The sequence below is a fragment of the Buteo buteo genome, unplaced genomic scaffold, assembly GCF_964188355.1.
Source record: "Buteo buteo unplaced genomic scaffold, bButBut1.hap1.1 HAP1_SCAFFOLD_98, whole genome shotgun sequence".
NCBI classification, from domain to species: domain Eukaryota; kingdom Metazoa; phylum Chordata; class Aves; order Accipitriformes; family Accipitridae; genus Buteo; species Buteo buteo.
The window spans coordinates 119,099-142,176 of NW_027439261.1; the positions used below are offsets into that span (position 1 = coordinate 119,099).

The 23,078-nt window shown below is 58.0% G+C and overlaps 1 protein-coding gene and 1 gene segment (V, D, J or C); both read right to left on the reverse strand.

Moving 5' to 3' along the window:
* Positions 1 to 518: 518 nt before the first annotated feature.
* LOC142027957 (Ig gamma chain C region-like) lies at positions 519 to 17,477 on the reverse strand. The segment is given in 8 exon segments: positions 519 to 602; positions 2,812 to 3,029; positions 5,918 to 6,250; positions 7,046 to 7,372; positions 8,393 to 8,698; positions 11,079 to 11,366; positions 15,728 to 15,825; positions 17,428 to 17,477. Coding segments are annotated over 8 exon segments (1,704 nt in total).
* Positions 17,478 to 18,237: 760 nt separating this feature from the next.
* The window catches only part of LOC142027958 (immunoglobulin gamma-1 heavy chain-like), a 108,775-nt gene continuing 103,934 nt past the window's right edge, over positions 18,238 to 23,078 (reverse strand). Inside the window, exons 8-11 of the mRNA XM_075022111.1 lie at positions 21,982 to 22,311; positions 21,546 to 21,872; positions 18,442 to 18,575; positions 18,238 to 18,321 (exon numbers count right to left, since the gene is read on the reverse strand). Coding sequence (XP_074878212.1) covers positions 18,238 to 18,321; positions 18,442 to 18,575; positions 21,546 to 21,872; positions 21,982 to 22,311 — 875 coding nt within the window. The remainder of the gene's footprint in view (positions 18,322 to 18,441; positions 18,576 to 21,545; positions 21,873 to 21,981; positions 22,312 to 23,078) is intronic.

The window sequence follows — 23,078 nt, forward strand, 5'->3', positions numbered from 1 at the left end:
TCTTTTCCGTGCACACGCGCGTTCTCGCGGCGTCCTCTCCGTCCACCCACGCATCATCTCCGTGCAACCGTGCAACGTCCTCTCCGTGCGTGCGTGCACCTTGTTTTCTTCTCTGGGCATGCGTGCAACGTCCATGCAATGTTGTCCCCGTGCACGCGCACACCCTGTTTTCTTCTCCGTGCATGCATGTATCTGTGCATCGTCCTCTCCGTGCACGCGTGTGTGTCCGTGCAAAGTCCCCTCCGTGCACGCCTGCAGCTCGTCTTCCTCCCCGTGCACGCGCGCACCCCGTTTCTCCTCTCCGTGCACGCGCGTGCCGCCCGTGCAACGTCTCCGTGCGCGCCTGCGCCCCGTTCTCCTCCCCATGCACGACCCCCCCCCCGCCCCTACCCCCCCTTTCCTATCCCCTCCCCCTTTGCCGGGCGCGGGGGTTTATTGTCACTCAGTGCAAGCAGCCAATGGGAGAGGTGGCCCCGCCCTCCCCCCGGTGTCACCTCCCCGGGGGGGACACGCCCCCCCTAGACCACACGCTGGATGACGTTCTTGTAGTCGCGGGTGGGGCCCTGCTTGAGCTGGATGACGGTGGAGAGGAGCCACTTGACCTATAGGTTGGGGAGCGGGGGGGGGGGCGTGTTCAGGGCGTGGCACCTCAGGGGACCTGGGTGTGGTCACCATCCGTCTGACCATCCATCTATCTACCCAACCGTCCAACCGACCAGCCGGCCATCTTGTGGTCCATCCAGCCGTCCTGCTGTCCGTCCAGCCCACCCTCCACCCAACCGTCTACCTGGCCATCTCCCTGTCCCACCACCCATCCATCCACCTAGTTGTCCATCTACGCATCCATCTACCCAACCAGCCAGGCAACCATCCACCCATCTGCCCAACCATCCACCCATCTATCCATCCCACCATCCATCCATCCATCTACGCGTCGATCTACCCAACCGTCCGTGCCACCATCCATCTACCCAAACATCTACCCAACCATCGTCATCCGTCTCCCCGTCCCACCACCCATCCATCCACCTAGTTGTCCATCCATCCATCCACCCAACCATCCATTCATCCATCCACCCACCCACCCAACCATCTAGTCATCCATCTACCCGTCCCACCATCCATCCGTCCATCCAGTCATCCATCTACACATCCATCCACCCAACCCTCCAGCCAACCATCGAGTTGTCCAGCTACCCAACCAACCAGCCAAACATCCACCCAAACATCCACCTACCCATCCATCCATCCATCTAATCATCCATCTACCCGTCCCAACATCCATCTAGTCATCCATCTACACATCCATCCACCCAACCATCTACCCAACCATCCATCCATCTAATCATCCATCTACCTGTCCCACCATCCAGCAGGTCATACATCTACCCAACCGTCCAGCCAACCATCGAGTTGTCCATCTACCCAACCAGCCAAACATCCAACCAACCATCCATCTACCCAACCATCCATCCATCTAATCATCCATCTACCCGTCCCAACATCCATCCATCTAATCATCCATCTACCTGTCCTACCATCCATCCATCCATCTAGTCATCCATCTACACACCCATCCACCCAACCATCCATCCATCTAGTCGTCCATCTACCCAACCAACCAGCCAAACATCCACCCAACCATCCATCTACCCAACCAGCCAGCCAGCCATCTAATCATCCATCTACCCATCCCACCATCCATCCATCCCACCATCCACCCATCCATCCATCTACGCATCAATCTACCCAACCATCCATGCCACCATCCAACCATCTACCCAAACATCCACCCAACCATCTAGTCATCCATCTCCCCGTCCCACCATCCATCCATCCATCCAATTGTCCATCCACCCATCCACCCAGCCAACCATCCACCCATCTACCCAACCAGCCAACCATCTAGTCGTCCATCTACCCAACTAACCAGCCAAACATCCAACCAACCATCCATCCATCTACCCAACCATCCACCCAGTCATCCATCTACCCGTCCCACCATCCGTCCGTCCATCTACACATCCATCTACTCAACCATCCAGCCATCCAGGCATCTAATCGTCCATCTTCCCATCCCACCATCCAGCCATCCATCTGATCATCCATCTACCTGTCCCACCATCCGTCCATCTAGTCATCCATCTACACATCCATCTACCCAACCAACCAACCATCCATCTACCCAACCGTCCATCCATCCATCTAATTATCCATCTACCTGTCCCACCATCCATCTAGTCATCCATCTACACATCCATCTACCCAACCATCTACCCAACCATCCATCCATCTAATCATCCATCTACCTGTCCCACCATCCAGCTAGTCATACATCTACCCAACCGTCCATCCAACCATCGAGTCGTCCATCTACCCAACCGTCCATCCATCCATCTACACATCCATCTACCCATCCCACCATCCATCCATCCACTCATCCATCTACCCAACCCTCAAGCCAACCATCGAGTTGTCCATCTAGCCCACCAACCGGCCGAACATCCACCCGACCATCCATCTCTCCATCCACCCAACCGTCCAGCCATCTTTCCATCCCACCATCCATCCTTCCATCCATCCATCCATCTACCCAACCATCTAGTTGTCCATCTTCTACTCAACCATCCATCCATCCATCTACCCAACCATCTAGTTGTCCATTTTCTACTCAACCATCCATCCATCCATCTACCCAACCATCTAGTTGTCCATCTTCTACTCAACCATCCATCCATCCATCTACCCAACCATCTAGTTGTCCACCTACACGTCCATCTAGTTGTCTGTCCGTCCATCCATCCATCCCACCATCCATCCTTTTATCCAGCAATCCCTCCACCCCCCCGTCCATCCCTGGGACCTCCAGCTCTTCTCCTCCCACCCTCCCCACCTCACCTTGAAGAGGGTGATGGTAGCGCTGTAGCAGACGCTGAGGAGGAAGAGGGTGATGAAGACGGCGATGGTGTCCCAGGACCCGTTGGACTTCTCGGGGTCGGCGTAGCAGAAGTCTTCGGGCAGGCTGAAATCTGGGAGGAGGAGGAAGAGGGTGAGCGTCCGGCAGCTGCCTGTCCCTCTGCCCGTCCTCGGTGTCCTCCTGTCCCTCACCCCTCTGTCCCACCCACGCTCCATCCACGCCTCTACCCAACCGTCCGTCCGACCACGCCTCCGTCCGTCCAGCCAACCATCTGCGCCCGACCCCTTCTCCGCCCACGGAGGACCTGGGTGGGGTGAGGTTGGGGGGTGGGAGGGTGGGACGTGCCCTGCGGCCTCAGGACGGGTGTCGGTCGTCTGCCCCTTGGAGGCACTCCTCTCTTGGGTCATCTGTCCATCCATCCATCCGTCCATCCACTCATCCCATTGCATAGTTCTCCATCTGCCTGTTCTCCAACCCTTCATCCATCTCCATCCATCTCCACCCATCTATCAGTCTTCTCCATCCATCTATCCAACCATCTCTATCCATCTCTGGCCATCTCCATCCATCTATCTAATCTTCTCCATCCATCTCTATCCATCTGTGGCCATCTCCATCCATCTATCCAACCATCTCCATCCATCTCCACCCATCTAACCAACCATCTCCATCCATCCCCATCCATCTCCAACCATCTCCAACCATCTCCACACATCTATCCAATCTTCTCTAACCATCTCCATCCATCTATCCAACCATCTCCACCCATCTATCAACCATCTCCACCCATCTATCCAACCATCTCCATCCATCTCCAACCATCTCCAACCACCTATCCAATCTTCTCTATCCAACTGCATCCATCTCTACCTCCATCCATCCATCCATCCATCTCCATCCATCTCCATCCATCTATCCAACCATCTCCATCCATCTATCCAACCATCTCCATCCATCTCCAACCATCTCCATCCCTCTATCCAACCATCTCCATCCATCTCCAACCATCTCCAACCATCTATCCAACCATCTCCAACCATCTCCATCCCTCTATCCAACCATCTCCATCCATCTCCATCCATCTCCAACCATCTCCATCATCTCCAACCATCTCCATCCCTCTATCCAACCATCTCCATCCATCTCTATCCACCTCTGTCCGTCTCCACCCAACTCCAACCATCTCCATCCATCTCTCCAACCATCCCTATCCATCTTCAACCATCTCCAACCATCTCCATCCACCTCTCCAACCATCTCCGCCCACCTCTATCCCTCTCCACCCACCTCCATCCATCTCCCCCCACCCCCCCACCTCTCCCTGTGTCTCTCCCTCCACCTCCCATGGGTGCGACTCCCCCGTCTTGCCCCCACGGTTGGGGGGGAACCTCCCCTTCCTCCCTGTCCATCCGTCTGTCGGGCTATCATGCCTGCCGACAGCTGTCCATCCAGCTCTTCCTCCAACCATCTGCCCACCCATCCGTCCGTCCATCCGTCCATCTGTCCATCCACCCACCAACCAACCCTCCTGTCCATCCAGGTGTCCATCTGCCCATCCATCCCTCCCTCCGTCCATCCAGGTGTCCGTCCGTCCATCCATCCATCCCACCAGATATCTCTCCATCAATCCATCCGCCTGATGTCTCCCTGTCCATCCGTCCATCCATCCATCCCTCCCTCTTCCTCTTGTGTCCTCATCCAGCCATGGCTGGTGTCCGTCCGTCCGTCCACCCACCCGAGGTCTCCCGATCTAGCCAACTGTCTGATGGCTCCCCATCCATCCATCATGGCTGGTGTCCAGCCATCTGACATCTCCCCATCCATCCATCCATCCATCCACCCATCCACCATATTTGATGTCCATCCATCCATCATCTAATGTCTCCAAATCCATCCATCCATCCATGTTTGATGTCCATCCATCCGTCCATCCATCCAATGTCTCCTCATCCATCCAACCATCCACCCATCCACCATGTTTGATGTCTCCTCATCCATCCATCCACCATGTTTGAAGTCTTCTCATCCATCCATCCATCCACCATGTTTGATGTCCATCCATCCATCAATCCAACCATCAACCATGTTTGATGTCCATCCATCCAGCCTTCATCTAGTGTCTCCTTATCCATCCATCCATCCATCCATGCACCATGTTTGTTTGATGTCCATCCTTCCATCCATCCAGCCTTCATCTAGTGTCTCCTCATCCATCCATCCATCCACCATGTTTGATGTCCATCCATCCATCCATTTATCCATCCACCATGTTTTATGTCCATCCATCCATCCATCCATCAATCCAACCATCCAACCATGTTTGATGTCCATCCATCCATCATCTCATGTCTCCCCACCCATCCATCCACCATGTTTGATGTCCAGCCAGCCAGCCTTCATCTAATGTCTCCTCATCCATCCATCCATCCATCCATCCATCCACCATGTTTGACATCTCCCCAACCATCTAACCATCAGGTTTGATGTCCATCCTTCCATACATCCACCCATCCACCATGTTTGATGTCCATCCATCCATCCTTCCATCCATCCATCATGTTTGATGTCCATCCATCCATCCATCCATCCACCATGTTTGATGTCCATCCATCCATCCATCCACCATGTTTGATGTCCATCCATCCATCCATCCACCATGTTTGATGTCCATCCTTCCATCCACCCATCCATCCATCCATCCAACCATGTCTGATGTCCATCCATCCATCATCTCTTGTCTCCCCATCCACCATGTTTGATGTCTCCCCATCCCCCCCCCCACCACATTTGACATCTCCGCCCCCGCCATGCCGATGGCTCCGCCCCCCTTCCCCCCTCCCCCGGCACTCAGAGGCAGACGCCAGCCTGACTTCTTCTCCTTTATTCACCCACCCAAGACATGTGGGGGGGGGGGGAGGGGAGGGGGTTGGGGGGAGGGGATGACGGAGGTGGGTGGGGGGAGGGGGGGGCCGACGGCGGTGCCACCACCTCATTTTTTACCGGGGTTCTTGTTGATGCTACGTTGGATGAACTTCATGGGCAGCGCTTCGTGGACCACCATGCAGACGAAGGTGGTTCCCCGGTTCCACTCCTCCCTCTTGACGACCAATCGGCTGTAGAGGAAGTAGGAGGCGTCGCCCGTCTTCTCCTTCAGGGGTTGGACGGTGTCGTAGGTGGCGGCGTCCATGGTCTCTTGGTTCTTCTGCCACTCCACCGAGATGTCCTCGGGGTAGAAGCCTCGCACCAAACAGGTCAGGCTGAGCGTGTCCCGGTTGCCGCTCAGCTCCTCGGAGGGCGGGCCCAGCAGGTAGACGCTGGGAGCCAATCGCTTGCCTGCGGGGGGGGGGAGGGGAAGGGGGTGAGCGAGGGGGGGTGGGGCCGGAATGGGGCGGGGTGGGTGGGAGGAGGTGGCGGGGGCGACGGGACCCGGGATCGGCGAGCGACGGGTGACGCGACGCCACCCGGGCGTGGCGCGACGCGACCTGGGCGTGATGCGGTGCGATGCGACGGAGGCGTGGTGCAACGTGTCGGGGGCGCGGCACGATGCGACGCGTGCGGGATGCAATGAAGATAGGCGTGGCGCAACGCAAGATTGGCGTGGTGCAACGCAAGATAGGCGTGGCACAACACAAGATAGGTGTGGCGCAACACAAGATAGGCGTGGCGCAACACAAGATAGGCGTGGCACAATGCAAGATAGGTGTGGCACAATGCAAGATAGGCGTGGCGCAATGCAAGATAGGTGTGGTGAAACAAGATAGGCGTGGCACATTGCAAGATAGGCGTGGCACATTGCAAGATAGGCGTGGCACAATGCAAGATAGGTGTGGTGAAACAAGATAGGCGTGGCGCAACGCAAGATAGGCGTGGCACATTGCAAGATAGGTGTGGTGAAACAAGATAGGCGTGGCACAATGCAAGATAGGCGTGGCGCAATGCAAGATAGGCGTGGCGCAACGCAAGATAGGCGCGACAAGCTGCCAATCAGCCCCGACGCGCCCCCCCCTTGCTCCACCCGATGCGAGGCGCCACGCCGCAACGCGAGCCCAAGGAAGGCGCGGTGCAATGCAAATGTGGCACGATGCTATGCAAATGAGGCGGGGGGGGGGGGGGGCCGGAGGGCCGTACCGGGTTTCTTGCTGATGCTCCTGCTGATGGGGGAGGGCAGCTCGGCGTGGTTGATGGTGCAGGTGAAGGTCTCGCCCGCCTCCCAGTCGTAGGTGGAGATGGGGACCTCGCTGGTGGCCGTGAAGGTGCCGTTGAACTGGGCCTTCAGCGGGTGGAGGTGGGGCCGGAGGGTGCCGCCCTGTTTCCGGGTCCAGCTCACCACCATCCCCTCGTCACTGGGTAAACTGGTGGCCAAGCAACGGATTTTGGGGTTTTGGGAGACGTAGAGTTCCGAGGGGCTGGGGGGAAGGACGAAGACTTGGATGCGGCTGGCGTCCGCCGGGGCACCTGGAAGGGGGAAGCGGTGGAGGTGAAGGTCGTGGAGGTGCCACCAGGCTCGGAAGTAAGGGGGGGGGAACCCCAGGGAGATGCCACCACCCAACTCAACGTGGGGTTCAACCCCATGGAGATGCCACCAAACGAACTCAATGTGGGGTCAACCCCATGGAGATGCCACCACCCAACTCAACGCGGGGTGAAACCCATGGAGATGCCACCACCCAAAGAACTTGGGGTCAACCCAAGAGGGGTGGAGACCCCCAGAGCAACGGGAGGTGGACTCCATGGAGATGCGACCACCCAACTCAACGTTGGGTCAACTCAGGGAGATGCCACCACCCAACTCAAGGTCTGCTCAACCCAAGGAGATGTCACCACCCAGCTCAACGTTGGGTCAACTCTATGGAGATGCCACCACCCAACTCAACATGGGCTTAACCCAAGGAGATGCCACCACCCAACTCAACCTTGGGTCAACCCTATGGAGAAGCCACAACCCAACTCAACATGGGGTCAAAGCCATGGAGATGCCACCACCCAACAGCATTGGGTCAACCCCATGGAGATGCCACCACCCAACTCAACCTTGGGTCAACCCCATGGAGATGCCACCACCCAACTCAACCTTGGGTCAACCCCATGGAGATGCCACCACCCAACAGCATTGGGTCAACCCCATGGAGATGCCACCACCCAACAGCATTGGGTCAACCTCATGGAGATGCCACCACCCAACAGCATTGGGTCAACCCCATGGAGGTGCCACCACCCAACTCAACATTGGGTCAACCCCATGGAGGTGCCGCCACCCAACTCAACGTTGGGTCAACCCCATGGAGGTGTCACCACCCAACAGCATTGGGTCAACCCCATGGAGATGCCACCACCCAACTCAACATGGGGTCAACTCAAGGAGATGCCACCACCCAACTCAAGGTCTGCTCAACCCAAGGAGATGCCACCACCCAACTCAACATGGGCTCAACCCAAGGAGATGCCACCACCCAACCCGACGTCGGCGGGACTCACTCAAGCACTTGTGGCCGGTGACCTCCTGCATGCTGTGCGAGCCGGGGTGGGTGACCTTGCAGGAGAAGGTCTTCTGCTGCCACTCCTCCAAGGAGACGTTGAGGTGGGAGCTGGTCGAGAAGGTCTTGCCGGCGGCTTCGGGGACGACAGGGTCGACGGGAGGGGCGGGGACGAGGCGCTGGTCGTCCACCAACCACTCCACGGTGAGGGGGGCGGGGGAGAAGCCGGAGACGAGGCAGACGAGGTGGACGGAGTCGATGTCGCAGGCGTGGAAGAGGCCGACGGTGGGGGGTTGGGGCTGGGAGACTGCGGGGGGAGGGGAGAAGGGGGCGGGGAGGTCAGCGGGCGAGGCGCAGTGGCGAGCGACCGCGCTGCGATCGCAGCTGCAAGTTCTCCTGCGGCAATTGCAAGCTCGGCGCAGCGGCAAGCGGGATTCAATGCAAAAGCTCCCGCTGCAATGCAAAGGTGAAAAATCCCGCTGCAATTACGATCCCGCTGGAATTCCAACCCTGCTGCGGTTGCAAACATGCTGCAATGCAAAAGCAAAAGACCCCGTTGCAATTACGCTGCTGCTGCAATTGCAGCTGCAAGTTCTCCTGCTGCAATTGCAAGCTCGGCGCAGCGGCAAGCGGGATGCAATGCCAAAGCAAAGGATCCCGCTGCAATTACGATCCCGCTGCAATTCGAACCCTGCTGCAATTGCAGCTTCAAGGCCTCCTGCTGCAATTCCAACCCTGCTGCAGTTGCATTCACGCTGCAATGCAAAAGCAAAAGATCCCGCTGCAATTACGATCGTGCTGCGATTATCATCCTGCTGCAATTGCAACTGCAAGTTCTCCTGCTGCAATTGCGATCCTGCTGCAGTTACAAACACGCTGCAATGCAAAAGCAGAAGATCCCGCTGCAATTGCAACCGTGCTGCAATTGCAACTGCAAGTTCTCCTGCTGCAATTGCAAGCTCGGTGCAGCTGCAAGCAGGATTCAATGCCAAAGCAAATGATCCCGCTGCAATTCATGATCCCGCTGCAATTACGATCCTGCTGCAATTGCAACCCTGCTGCAATTGCAATTCCAAGGCCTCCTGCTGCAATTGCAACCCTCCTGTGGCTGCAAGTGGGATTCAATGCAAAAGCAAAGGATCCTGCTGCAATTGTGATCCTGCTGCATTTGCAATCACGCTGCAATTACAAAGCAAAAAAGCCTGCTGCAATTACGATGCTGCTGCGATTGCAGCCCTGCTGAAATTGCAACCACACTGCAACGCAAAAGCAATGATCCCGCTGCAATTATGATCTCACTGCAATTGCGATCTTGCTGCAATTGCGATCCTGCTGCACTTGTAATCCTGCTGCAATGCCAAAGCAAATGATCCCGCTGCAATTACGATCCTGCTGCAATTGCGATCCTGCTGCATTTGCAATCCCGCTGCAATGCCAAAGCAAAAAAGCCTGTTGCAATTACAATGCTGCTGCAATTGCAAGCTCGGTGCAGCTGCAATCAGGATTCAATGCAAAAGCGAAGGATCCTGCTGCAATTACAATCCTCCTGCAATTGCAACCCTGCTGCAATTGCAACTGCAAGTTCTCCTGCTGCAATTGCAAGCTCGGTGCAGCTGCAAGCAGGATTCAATGCCAAAGCAAATGATCCCGCTGCAATTACGATCCTGTTGCAATTGCGATCCTGCTGCACTTGTAATCACTCTGCAATGCCAAAGCAAAGGATCCTGCTGCAATTGTGATCCTGCTGCATTTGCATTCCCGCTGCAATTACAAAGCAAAAAAGCCTGCTGCAATTACAATCCCGCTGCATTTACGATCCTGCTGCAACTGCGATCTTGCTGCATTTGCAATTATGCTGCAATTGAAAAGCAAAAGAGCCTGCTGCAATTACGATGCTGCTCCAATTATGATCCTGCTGCAATTACAATCCTGTTGCAATTACGATCCTGCTGCAACTGTGATCCTGCTGCATTTGCAATTATGCTGCAATTGCAAAGCAAAAGAGCCTGTTGCAATTACGATCCTGCTACAATTACACTCCTGCTGCAATTATGATCCTGCTGCAATTACGATCCTGCTGCAATTACGATCCTGCTGCAACTGTGGTCCTGCTGCATTTGCGATCACGCTGCAATGCCAAAGCAAAAGAGCCTGTTGCAATTATGATGCTGCTGCAATTGCAACCACACTGCAATGCAAAAGCAAAGGATCCTGCTGCAATTGTGATCCTGCTGCATTTGCAATCCCGCTGCAATGCCAAAGCAAAAGAGCCTGTTGCAATTACGATCCTGCTGCAATTACGATCCTGCTGCATCTGCAATCACGCTGGATTTGCAATCACGCTGCAATGCCAAAGCAAAAGAACCTGTTGCAATTGTGATGCTGCTGCATTTACGATCCTGCTGCAATTACGATCCTGCTGCATTTACGATCCTGCTGCAGCTGTGAGCCTGCTGCATTTGCAATCCTGCTGCAATTGCAAAGCAAAAGAGCCTGTTGCAATTACGATGCTGCTGCAATTACGATCCTGCTGCAATTGCCATCCTGCTGCATTTGCATTCACGCTGCAATGCCAAAGCAAAAGAGCCTGTTGCAATTACGATCCCGCTGCAATTATGATCTCGCTGCAATTACGATCCCGCTGCAATTACGCCGCCGTTGCAACGACGCCCCCTCCGCCCCTGTACCTGGGATGTTGGTGGTCTTCTTGAAGCCGGAGGATGGGTGCTCCACGGTGCACTGGAGGCGGCTGGGTTCCCCGCCGGTGACGCGGAGCTGACTCCCCAGGGTGTACGTCCCCGAGGGGCGGCGGGAGGAGGGGAAAGTCCGGCTGACGGCGGGCGACGTCCCGCTGTCCCACGTCACTTTCACCGGTTCGGGAAAATAACCGTCCACCAAACACGCCACCACCAGCGCGGAGGAGGTGCCGCTCGAACAGGCCACCAAGGGGAAGACGGTGGGGACGGTCACCGAGGCTGGGGGGGAAAAGGAGGGCGGTTAGGGGGGTTTTGGGGTTTTTTTTTGGGGTGGGGGGCACCCTGCTGCACCCCAAGGGAGCTCTCTGCACCCTAAGTGCACCCCAAGACACCCATCTGCACCCCAAGAGCACCCCAAGGGAGCTCTCTGCACCCAAATTGCACCCCAAGGGACCTCTCTGCACGCTAAGAACACCCTAAGGGCACCCTAAGTGCACCCTAAGGGCACCTCAGTGCACCCCAAGACACCCATCTGCACCCCAAGAGAACCCCAAGGGACCTCTCTGCACGCTAAGAACACCCTAAGTGCACCTTAAGGGCACCTCAGTGCACCCCAAGACACCCATCTGCACCCCAAGAGCACCTCTCTGCACCCTAAAAGCACATTAAGAGCACCCATGTGCACCCCAAGACACCTCCGTGCACCCAAATTGCACCCCAAGACACCCACCTGCACCCTAAGAGCACCCCAAGGGCACCCCAAGACACCCATCTGCACCCTATTTGCACCCCAGGGCATCTCTTTGCACCCTAAGCGCACCCTAAGTGCACCCCAAGAGCACCCTAAGACACCCATCTGCGCCCTAAGAGCACCCCAAGGCACCCATCTGCACCCTAAAACCACCCATGTGCACCCCAAGACACCTCCGTGCACCCAAATTGCACCCCAAGGGACCCACCTGCACCCAAATTGCACCCCAAGGGACCCACCTGCACCCTAAGAGAACCCCAAGGCACCTCTCTGCACCCTAAAAGCAACCTAAGAGCAACCCTGTGCACCCCAAGGGACCTCTATGCACCCTAAGAGCACCCCAAGAGCACCCTAAAGGACCTCTCTGCACCCTAAGTGCACCCCAGGACACCCATCTGCACCCTAAAACCACCCATGTGCACCCCAAGGCACCTCCGTGCACCCAAATTGCACCCCAAGGGACCCACCTGCACCCTAAGGGCACCCTAAGGGCACCCCAAGAGCACCCTGAGGGACCTCTCTGCACCCTAAAAGCACGTTAAAAGCACCCCTGTGCACCCCAAGGGACGTGTCTGCACCCTAAGAGCACCCATCTGCACCCCAAGACATTCACCGGCACCCTAAGAGCACCCTAAGGGCATCTCAGTGCACCCCAAGAGCACCCATCTGCACCCCAAGAGCACCCCAAGGCATCTCTCTGCACCCTAAAAGCACCCTGAGAGCACCCATGTGCACCCTAAGACACCTCCGTGCACCCAAATTGCACCCCAAGACACCCACCTGCGCCCTAAGAGCACCCCGAGTGCACCTCGATGCACCTGGCTGCACCCCAAAAGCACCCATCTGCACCCCAAGAGCACCCCAAAAGCACCCTCTTTGCACCCCAAGAGCACCCCAAGAGCACCCCAGGGTGCCGATTTGCACCCCAAGGGACCTCCCTGCACCCCAAAAGCACCCACGTGCACCCCAAGTGCACCTCCCTGCACCCCAAGGCACCCTAAGAGCACCCCAAGGAACCTCCTGGCACCCCAAGAGCACCCCAAGAGCACCTCAGGGTGCCGATTTGCACCCCAAGGCACCTCCCTGCACCCTAATTACACCCCAAGAGCACCCCAGGGTGTCTAATTGCACCCCAAAAGACCACTCTGCACCCTAAGAGCACCCCAAGAGCACCCCAGGGTGCCTAATTGCACCCCAAAGGACCTCCCTGCACCCCAAAAGCACCCCAAGAGCACCCCAAGAGCATCCCAAGGCACCTCTTGGCACCCCAAGAGCACCCCAGGGTGCCTAATTGCACCCCAAGGGACCTCCCTGCACCCTAATTGCACCCCAAGAGCACCCCAAGGTGCCGCTGTGCCGCCCCCCAGCACCGCTCTGCACCCTACTGCAACCCCTGCCCCATAGCGTCCCCTGCCCCATAGCGTTCCCTGCCCCATAGGGACCTCCCGCCCCATAGAAACTCCTATCCTATAGGAAGCCCTGCCCCATAGGGACCCCATACTACAGCTTAGCTCCCCTCTGCCCCATAGGAGGCTCTGCCCCATAGGGAACCCTATAGGAATCCCATACTACAGCTTAGCTGACCCCTGCCCCATAGGGACCCCTGCCCCATAGAAACCCCTGCCCTATAGGAATCCCCTACTACAGCTTAGCTGACCCCTGCCCCATAGGGACCTCCTGCCCTATAGGGACCCCATACTACAGCTCAGGTCCCCTCTGCCCCATAGGAGGCTCTGCCCCATAGGGAACCCTATAGGAATCCCATACTACAGCTTAGCTGACCCCTGCCCCATAGGGACCCCTGCCCCATAGAAACCCCTGCCCTATAGGAATCCCCTACTACAGCTTAGCTGACCCCTGCCCCATAGGGACCTCCTGCCCTATAGGGACCCCATACTACAGCTCAGGTCCCCTCTGCCCCATAGGAGGCTCTGCCCCATAGGGAACCCTATAGGAATCCCATACTACAGCTTAGCTGACCCCTGCCCCATAGGGACCCCTGCCCCATAGACTGCTGCCCCATAGGGATCCTATACTACAGCCTAGCTGACCCCTGCCCTATAGGAACCCCTGCCCCATAGGAACCCCTGCCCTATAGGAATCCCATACTACAGCTTAGCTGCCCCCTGCCCCATAGGGACCCCCTGCCCTATAGGAACCCCTTCCCCATAGGGTCCCCTGCCCCATAGGGATCCCATACTACAGCTTAGCTGACCCCTGCCCCATAGGAACCCCTGCCCCATAGGGGCCCCATACTACAGCTTAGCTGCCCCATAGGGACCCCCTGCCCTATAGGAAACCCTGCCCCACAGGACCCCCTGCCCTATAGGGAACACCTGATCCAGCCTTGCTACCCCCTACCCTATAGGGTCCCCTGCCCCATAGGAATCCTCTACTACAGCTTAGCTGACCCCTGCCCCACAGGGACCTCCTGCCCCATAGGGACCCCATACTGCAGCTTAGCTCCCCTCTGCCCCATAGGAGGCTCTGCCCCATAGGGAACCCCTGCCCCATAGAAACCCCTGCCCCATAGGAAGCCCTGCCCTATAGGAATCCCATACTACAGCTTAGCTGACCCCTGCCCCATAGGGACCCCTGCCCTATAGGACCCCTTGCCCCATAGGGACCCCATACTACAGCTTAGCTGCCCCATAGGACCCCCTGCCCTATAGGGAACGCCTGATCCAGCCTTGCTACCCCCTACCCTCTAGGGACCCCTGCCCCATCGGGACCCCCTGCCCTATAGGGACCCCTGCCCCATAGGGACCCCATACTACAGCTTAGCTCACCCCTGCCCCATAGGAACCCCTGCCCCATAGGAATCCCATACTACAGCTTAGCTCACCCCTGCCCCATAGGGACCTCCTGCCCCACAGGGACCCCATACTACAGCTTAGGTCCCTCCCTGCCCTATAGGAACCCCTGCCCCATAGGGTCCCCTGCCCCATAGGGACCCCATACTACAGATCAGCTCCTCCCTGCCCCACAGGAACCCCTTACCCTATAGGAACCCCTGCCCCATAGAACCTCATACTACAGCTTAGCTGACCCCTGCCCCACAGGAACCCCTGCCCCATAGGACCCCCTGTCCCATAGGGACCCCATACTACAGCTTAGCTGACCCCTGCCCCATAGGACCCCCTGCCCTATAGGGACCCCAGACTGCAGCTTAGCTGCCCCATAGGAACCCCTTCCCCATAGGAACCCCTGCCCCATAGGGACCCCTGCCCCATAGGGACCCCCTGCCCTATAGGGACCCCATACTCCAGCTTAGCTCCTCCTGCCCTATAGGAATGCCCTGCCCTATAGGGACCCCTGCCCCACAGGGACCCCATACTACAGCTTAGCTGCCCCCTGCCCCATAGGGAGCCCCTGCCCCATAAGTCCTCCTTGCTCCTTCCTAGCTGCCCCTTGCCCCATAGATCCTCCCCCATTATCTATAGGGTAGTTACCCCCTACCCCATAGCAACCCCCTGCCCCATAGATCCCCCCCTGCCCCATAGAGTCCTCATATTCCACCTCTGCCCCATAGAAGCCCTCTGCCCCGTAGGAATTCCCTGCCCCATAGGGACCCCATAGTCCACCTCTGCTCCATAGGTCTCTGCCCCATAAGTCCCCCCCTGCCCCATAGGGACCTCATATTCCACCTCTGCCCCATAGAAGCCCTCTGCCCCATAGAGACCTCCCTGCCCCATAGATCCCCCCTGTCCCATAGGGACCCCATAGTCCACCTCTGCCCCATAGGACCCCCCTGCCCCATAAGACCCCCCCACCCCTGCCCCATAGGGCCCCCCCTTGCCCCATATGGACTCCCCCCACCCCCATAGGGACACCCCCCCCCACCCCACCCCACACCTCCCAGCCCCACAGAAAAGGCGTCCGGCCCTACCGGCGTGGCTCGCGGCTCCAGACCCTCTGCCCCACGGCGAGCCCTCTCCTGCCCCATAGCCACGGCGTGGAGCCCTTGCTCCTCTGCCCCACGGCTCTCTGGGAAATGATGCAATGGGGCCCCTCCCCCACCCCCTCCCCAACCCCCCCCAAACTTCCCCTTTCCCACCCGGCACCCAGGTTGGTCCCAGGGGAGCACCCAGGACCCGCTGCGGGGCCTTGGCAGCCCCATAGCACCCCATTGTGCCCCACAGCACCCTATTGCACCCCATTGCTCCCCATTGTGCCCCACAGCACCCTATTGCACCCCATAGCACCCTATCATGCCCCATAGTGCCCCGTAGAACCCTAAAACACCCTGCACCCCATAGCACCCTATTGCGCCCCATAGCACCCTATTGCGCCCCATAGCACCCTATCATGCCCCATAGTGCCCCATAGCACCCTATTGCGCCCCATAGCACCCTATCGTGCCCCACAGCGCCCCATAGCACCTTAAAGCACCTCATTACACCCCCTTGCACCCTGCGCCCCATAGCACCCTATTGCGGCCCATAGCACCCTATCATGCCCCATAGTGCCCCATAGCACCCTATTGCGCCCCATAGGACCCTATCATGCCCCATAGTGCCCCATAGCACCCTATTGCGCCCCATAGGACCCTATCGTGCCCCATAGTGCCCCATAGTGCCCCATAGCACCCTATCAAGCCCCATAGCACCCTATCAAGCCCCATAGTGCCCCATAGCACCCCAAAGCACCCCATTACACCCCATTGCACCCTGCGCCCCATAGCACCCTATCGCGCCCCATAGCACTTCATAGCACCCCATTGTGCCCCACAGCACCCTAAAGCACCCCATAGCACACCCCGCACCCCATAGCACCCCATTGTGCCCCATAGTGCCCTATCATGCCCCATAGCACCCCATTGTGCCCCATTGTGCCCCATAGCACCCTATTGTGCCCCATAGCACCCTTTTGTGCCCCATTGCACCCTAACATGCCCCATAGCAGCCTACCATGCCCCATAGCACCCCATTGTGCCCCAAGCACCTTATCATGCCCTATAGCACCCTTTGCACCCCATAGCACCCCATAGCACCCTATTGTGCCCCATAGCACCCTACTGTGCCCTTAGCACCCTATCATGCCCCATAGCACCCTATTGTGCCCTACTGTGCCCCATAGCACCCTATCGCACCCCATAGCGCCCTATCATGCCCCATAGCACCCTATTGTGCACCATTGTGCCCCATTGCACCCCATAGCACCTTATCGCACCCCATAGCACCCCATAGAACGCTAAAGCACCCTATAGCACACCCTGCACCCCATAGCACCCCATTACATCCCATTGCACCCCATTGCAACCTGCACCCCATTGTGCCCCATAGAACCCTGTGCCCCATAGCACCCTAAAAGCACCCCATAGCGCCCCATAGCACCCTACCGTGCCCCATAGCACCCCATTGTGCCCCATAGCATCGAATTGCACCCCATAGCACCCTATCATGCCCCATAGCACCCTACCGTGCCCCATAGCACCTTATCATGCCCCGTAGCACCTTATTATGCCCCATAGCACCGTTTTCACCCCATAGCACCCTATAGCATCCTATTGTGCCCCATAGCACACTATCATGCCCTATAGCACCCTTTGCAGCCCATAGCACCCCACAGCACCCCATAGCACCCTACTGTGCCCCATAGCACACTATCATGACCCATGGCACCATATCGAGCCCCATTGTGCCCCATTGTGCCCCATAGCACCCTATCATGCCCTATAGCACCCTTTGCGCCCCAAAGCACCCTATTGTGCCCCACAGCACCCCACTGTGCCCCATAGCACCCTATTGTGCCCCATAGCACCCTATCGTGCCCCATAGCACCCTATTGTGCCCCATAGCACCCTTTGCATCCCATAGCACCCTATAGCGCCCCATTGTGCCCCATAACACCCCATTGTGCCCCATAGCACCCTATCACATCCCATAGCACCCTATCATGCCCCATAGCACCCTATTGTGCCCCGTAGCACCCTATTGTGCCCCATAGCACTCTATCATGCCCCATAGCACCCTTTGCACCCCATAGCACCCTACCGTGCCCCATAGCACCCTATCAAGCCCCATTGTGCCCCATTGTGCCCCACTGTGCCCCATTGAACCTTCCGACCCATAGCACCCCATAGCACCCCTTTGCACCCCATAGCAACCTCTCGTGCCCCATAGCACCCTTTGCATCCCATAGCACCCTATCGGGCCCCATAGCACCCTTTGCATCCCATAGCACCCCATAGCGCCCCATTGTGCCCCATAGCACCCCATCGCGCCCCATAGCGCCCCAAATCCTGCCCCCCTCCGCAGAACAAAGACCGACTCCCCGGGGCGGGGGGGTTCAAGACCGACGGGTTTATTGAGGGGGGGGGGGTGTGAGGGGTGGGCGGGGACACGCCCCCCCGCCCCAATTTGGGGTGAAAAAAAGGGCGTTTGGGGAGGCTCCGCCCTAAACCGCCTCCTTAAGGACGTCCCGGTAGGCGGAGCCAGACGTTTGTTTGAGGTGAAGGACGGTGGAGAAAAGCCACTTGACCTGGGAGAGGGGGAGTGGGGCGGGGCAAAAGAAAGGGGGCGGGTCAAGGTCGGGTTGTGGTTCCCCAAGGGCCCCGCCCAAGGTCACGGCCCCGCCCAAGGTCATGACCTCGCCGCTCACCTTGAAGAGGGTGACGGTGGCGCTGTAGCAGACGCTGAGGAGGAAGAGGGTGATGAAGACGGCGACGGTTGCCCAAAGACCGTCCAGGTCCTTGTCGGCGTCTTCCGAGCAAATCTCGGCCGAGACGTCGGCGCCTGTTGAGGAGACAAAGGGGGCGGGGTCAAGGGGTGGGCGGGGATGGCTCCGCCTTCTTTTGAGGGACATTTTGGGGGCCCCGGGGATTGGCCGGCCGGCTGGTTGTCCTGCCCTGAGGTCTCCAGACAGCTTGGTAGACTTCGACCAACCATCCAACCATCCAACCAATCAACCTTCCAACCAACCAACCCTCCAATCAACAATGCAACCTTCCAACCAACCATCCATCCAACCAATCACCCATCCAACCAACCACCCAACCACCCAACCATCCAACCAGCCACCCAACGATCCAACCAACCACCCATCCAACCAACCACCCAACAATCCAACCAACCAACCATCCATCCAACCAATCACCCATCCAACCAACCACCCAACCATCCAACCATCCAACCAACCACCCAACGATCCAACCAACCATCCAACGATACAACCAACCATCCATCCAACCATCCAACCAACCACCCAACGATCCAACCAACCATCCAATCAACCACCCAACCATCCAACCAACCACCCAACGATCCAACCATCCAACCACCCACCCAACGATCCAACCAACCACCCATCCAACCACCCACCCATCCACCCATCTAACCAACCACCCAACCACCCATCCAACCAACCACCCAACGATCCAACCAACCATCCAACCATCCAACCAACCACCCAACGATCCAACCAACCATCCAACCATCCAACCAACCATCCAACCATCCAACCAACCACCCAACGATCCAACCAACCACCCAACCATCCATCCACCCACCCACCCACCCACCCACCCAACCAACCAGCCACCCATCCAACCAACGATCCAACCAACCACCCACCGTCTCATCTCTCAGAACCCAACCAAGCAGCTAGCCCACCCAACCAGCCACTCACCATCTCCCTGTCCCCAACCAACCCAGCGACCAACCAATCAGCCAACCAACCAACCAACCAACCAACCAGTGCATCAACCAACCAACCAACCAACCAGCCGACTGAGCATCCAACCAACCAACCAACCCATTAACCGACCAACCAGCCAGCCGACCATCCGGCCAACCAACCAACCCCTTAACCACTTAACCGACCATCCAACCAACCGACCCGCCCATTAACCAGCTGACCATCCAGCCAACCAATCTGTTAACCAATCCAGCAGCCAGTCAGCCAATCCACCCACCCTCCACTCAGCCACCTCCAAGACATCTCCTCCTCCATCACCAGCCGACTGACCGATCAACCAACCACCCAACCAACCAGCCAACCAGCCAACCAACCAGCCAACCACACAACCATCCAACCAACCATCCACCCAACCAACCACCCACCCAACCAACCAGCCAACCAGCCAACCAACCTTCCAACCAACCACCCAACAAACCAACCAACCATCCAACCAACCATCCAACCAGCCAACCAACCGACCTTCCAACCGACCTTCCAACCACCCACCCAACCAACCAGCCAACCACACAACCATCCAACCAACCATCCACCCAACCAACCAACCATCCAACCAACCTTCCACCCACCCACCCACCCACCCAACCAAACTTCCAACCAACCAACCAACCTTCCAACTGTCCAATCAACCATCCAACCAACCTTCCAACCAATAATCCAACCAACAAACCATCCAACCAACCAAACATCCAGCCAACCTTCCAACCATCCAACCAACCACCCAACCAATCATCCAACCAACCACCCACCCAACCTTCCAACCACCCACCAACCATCCAACCAACCACCCAACCACCCAACCAACCTTCCAACCAACCGACCATCCAACCAACCACCCAAACAACCTTCCAACCAACCAACCAAACTTCCAACCACCCAACCATCCATCCAACCAACCTTCCAACCGACCAGCCAACCAGCCACCCATCCAACCGCCCAACCAACCAGCCAACCAACCTTCCAACCACCCAACCAACCACCCAGCCAACCATCCAATCATCCAACCATCCAACCACCCACCCAACCATCCAACCAACCATCCAACCATCCAACCAACCAACCAACCATCCAACCACCCACCCAACCATCCAACCAACCATCCAACCATCCAACCAACCAACCAACCATCCAACCACCCACCCAACCATCCAACCAACCATCCAACCATCCAACCAACCAACCAACCATCCAACCAACCAACCAACCATCCAACCATCCAACCACCCACCCAACCATCCAACCAACCATCCAACCAACCAACCACCCAACCAACCATCCAACCACCCAACCAACCATTCAACCAACCACCCAACCAACCAACCACTCAAGCACCCATCCATCCAATCACCAATCACTCCTCCATCCACCTTCCACTCAACCACCTCCCTGACCTCTCCTCCTCCGCCCCTCCCACCGGGCCCCACCCTCCCCCCACCCCAAGGCGTGGCGGCACCACCAGTAACCCCCACCTGGGGTGGGCGGGGCTGCTCCAACCTCCAAAACCCCACCCAGGGGTTGGAGGACACGTGAGACACCGCCCACGCCCCCTCTGGAGAAGAGGACACCATTGGCCCCATGGAAGGGTTGGGAGATGCTCCAATGAGATAGCCGGTTGGCCGGGCCACCCTTTAACCACACCCCTTGGCCGACTCTTCAGCCGCGGTTGGGCGTGGCCTTGGCCCCCATCTTTCGGCAGAACATCTCCAACCCCTTCCACGTTGCAACCGTGCTCCTCGGTGGGACTCCGAGCCCCGCCTTCTCCACTCAGGCGCCAACCTTTTCCTTCTTGCCCCGCCCCCTCCCTCTCCCCACCCCCGCCTCGACCCAACCCCCTTCCCACCGCCGCCGAAAGACACCACGCCGCGGAGACCTTGGCGGTGCGAGACGAGACCGGTTGGCTTTATTTCGAGCTCGGCAAACTCCTCGGCCACAAAGGTCGCCTCCAAAAGCGTTGGGGCGGGGGCTGAAGATGTCGGGGGCTCTCCCCTCCCCCCACCCCCTTTAATTACCGGGACTCTTCGAGATCTGCCGTTGGGTGAACCTCATGGGCAACCCTTCGTGAACCACCATGCAGGTGTAGGTGTCGCCGCCCAACCAGCTGGCTTTGGGGACCGTCATCTTGCTGTAGACGAAGAAGGTGCTCTCCTTCGGCCCGTCCTTCAGCGGCGGCGTGGTGACGTAATGGTCTTCGCCGACGTTCTCGTGGTTCTTCAGCCATTGGATCTGGACGTTGGGCGGTTGGAAACCGTGAACCAGGCAAGTGATGGTGACCACGGGTTGAGTCATCTCCTCGGCGTGAGGCGCCAAGAGGAAGATGAGAGGCGGGGAGACCTTGCCTACGAGAAGAAGACGGTCGGCGTCGGCCAAAATAGAAGGGTTTGGTGGGGTTTTTTTTTGGGGGTGGGGGTGGGGGTGGGGGGGGCGTGGTTTGGAGAAGACACTCACCTCCCTGCCTGGAGATGCTCCTGTTGAGCGGCACCTGGAGCTCGTCGTGTTTCACCATGCAGGTGAACCGCTCGCCGGCTTCCCAGTCTTGGGTGGAGATGGTCAAGGTGCTGGTGGCCGTGTAGGTGCCGTTAAATTGTTCTTGGAGATCCAAGAATTCGGGGTTGAGGACACCCGGTTTCTCCTTGATCCAGAAGAGCTGGAAACCGGAATCGCTCGGCAAGTTGGTGGCCAAGCAACGGACTTTGGGGTGGCGGGTGATGTAGAGGTCGGCCACGTCGGGCGGGAGGACGTAGAGGACGATGTTGCTGGCGTTGGGGGGTTCCAGGCCTGCGGGGGGGGGGGGAGCGGGGGAGGTGAGGAGGGGGGAGGGGCGGTGGTGGCCCCCTTCCTCCCGCCCAGTGCTCGTGGGTGGGGGTTACTGGTGATACCGGGGAGGCTCGTCCTGGTCGCGGGACCTTCCGGAAGGCACCGCGGGCGTGAAATATCCCGCACGGGTGTCATTGGTGGAAGCCGTCATGGTCACGCGAACTTCTCCACCGGTGAGAGCCACCACGGCCATGGGAGCTTCTCCACCGGTGCCACCCACCATCCCCACACCACCTTCTCCACCGGTGACATTCACCACGGCCATGCGACCTTCTCCACCGGTGCCACCATGACCACATGATCTTCTCCACCGGTGCCACCGTGACCACGCAACCTTCTCCACCGGTGTCACCCCAACCACACGGTCTTCTCCACCGGTGTCACCCCAACCACATGATCCTCTCCACCGGTGTCACCGTGACCACGCAACCTTCTCCACCGGTGGCACTCACCACCACCATGCGACCTTCTCCACCGGTGCCACCCACCACGACCACGCAACCTTCTCCACCGGTGCCACCACGACCATGTGACCTTCTCCATTGGTCTCACCACAACCACACAACCTTCTCCACCGGTGCCACCACAACCACTCAACCTTCTCCACCGGTGCCACCACGACCACACAACCTTCTCCACCGACACCACCCACCACAACCACTCAACCTTCTCCACCGGTGCCACCACGACCACTCAACCTTCTCCACCGGTGCCACCACGACCATGTG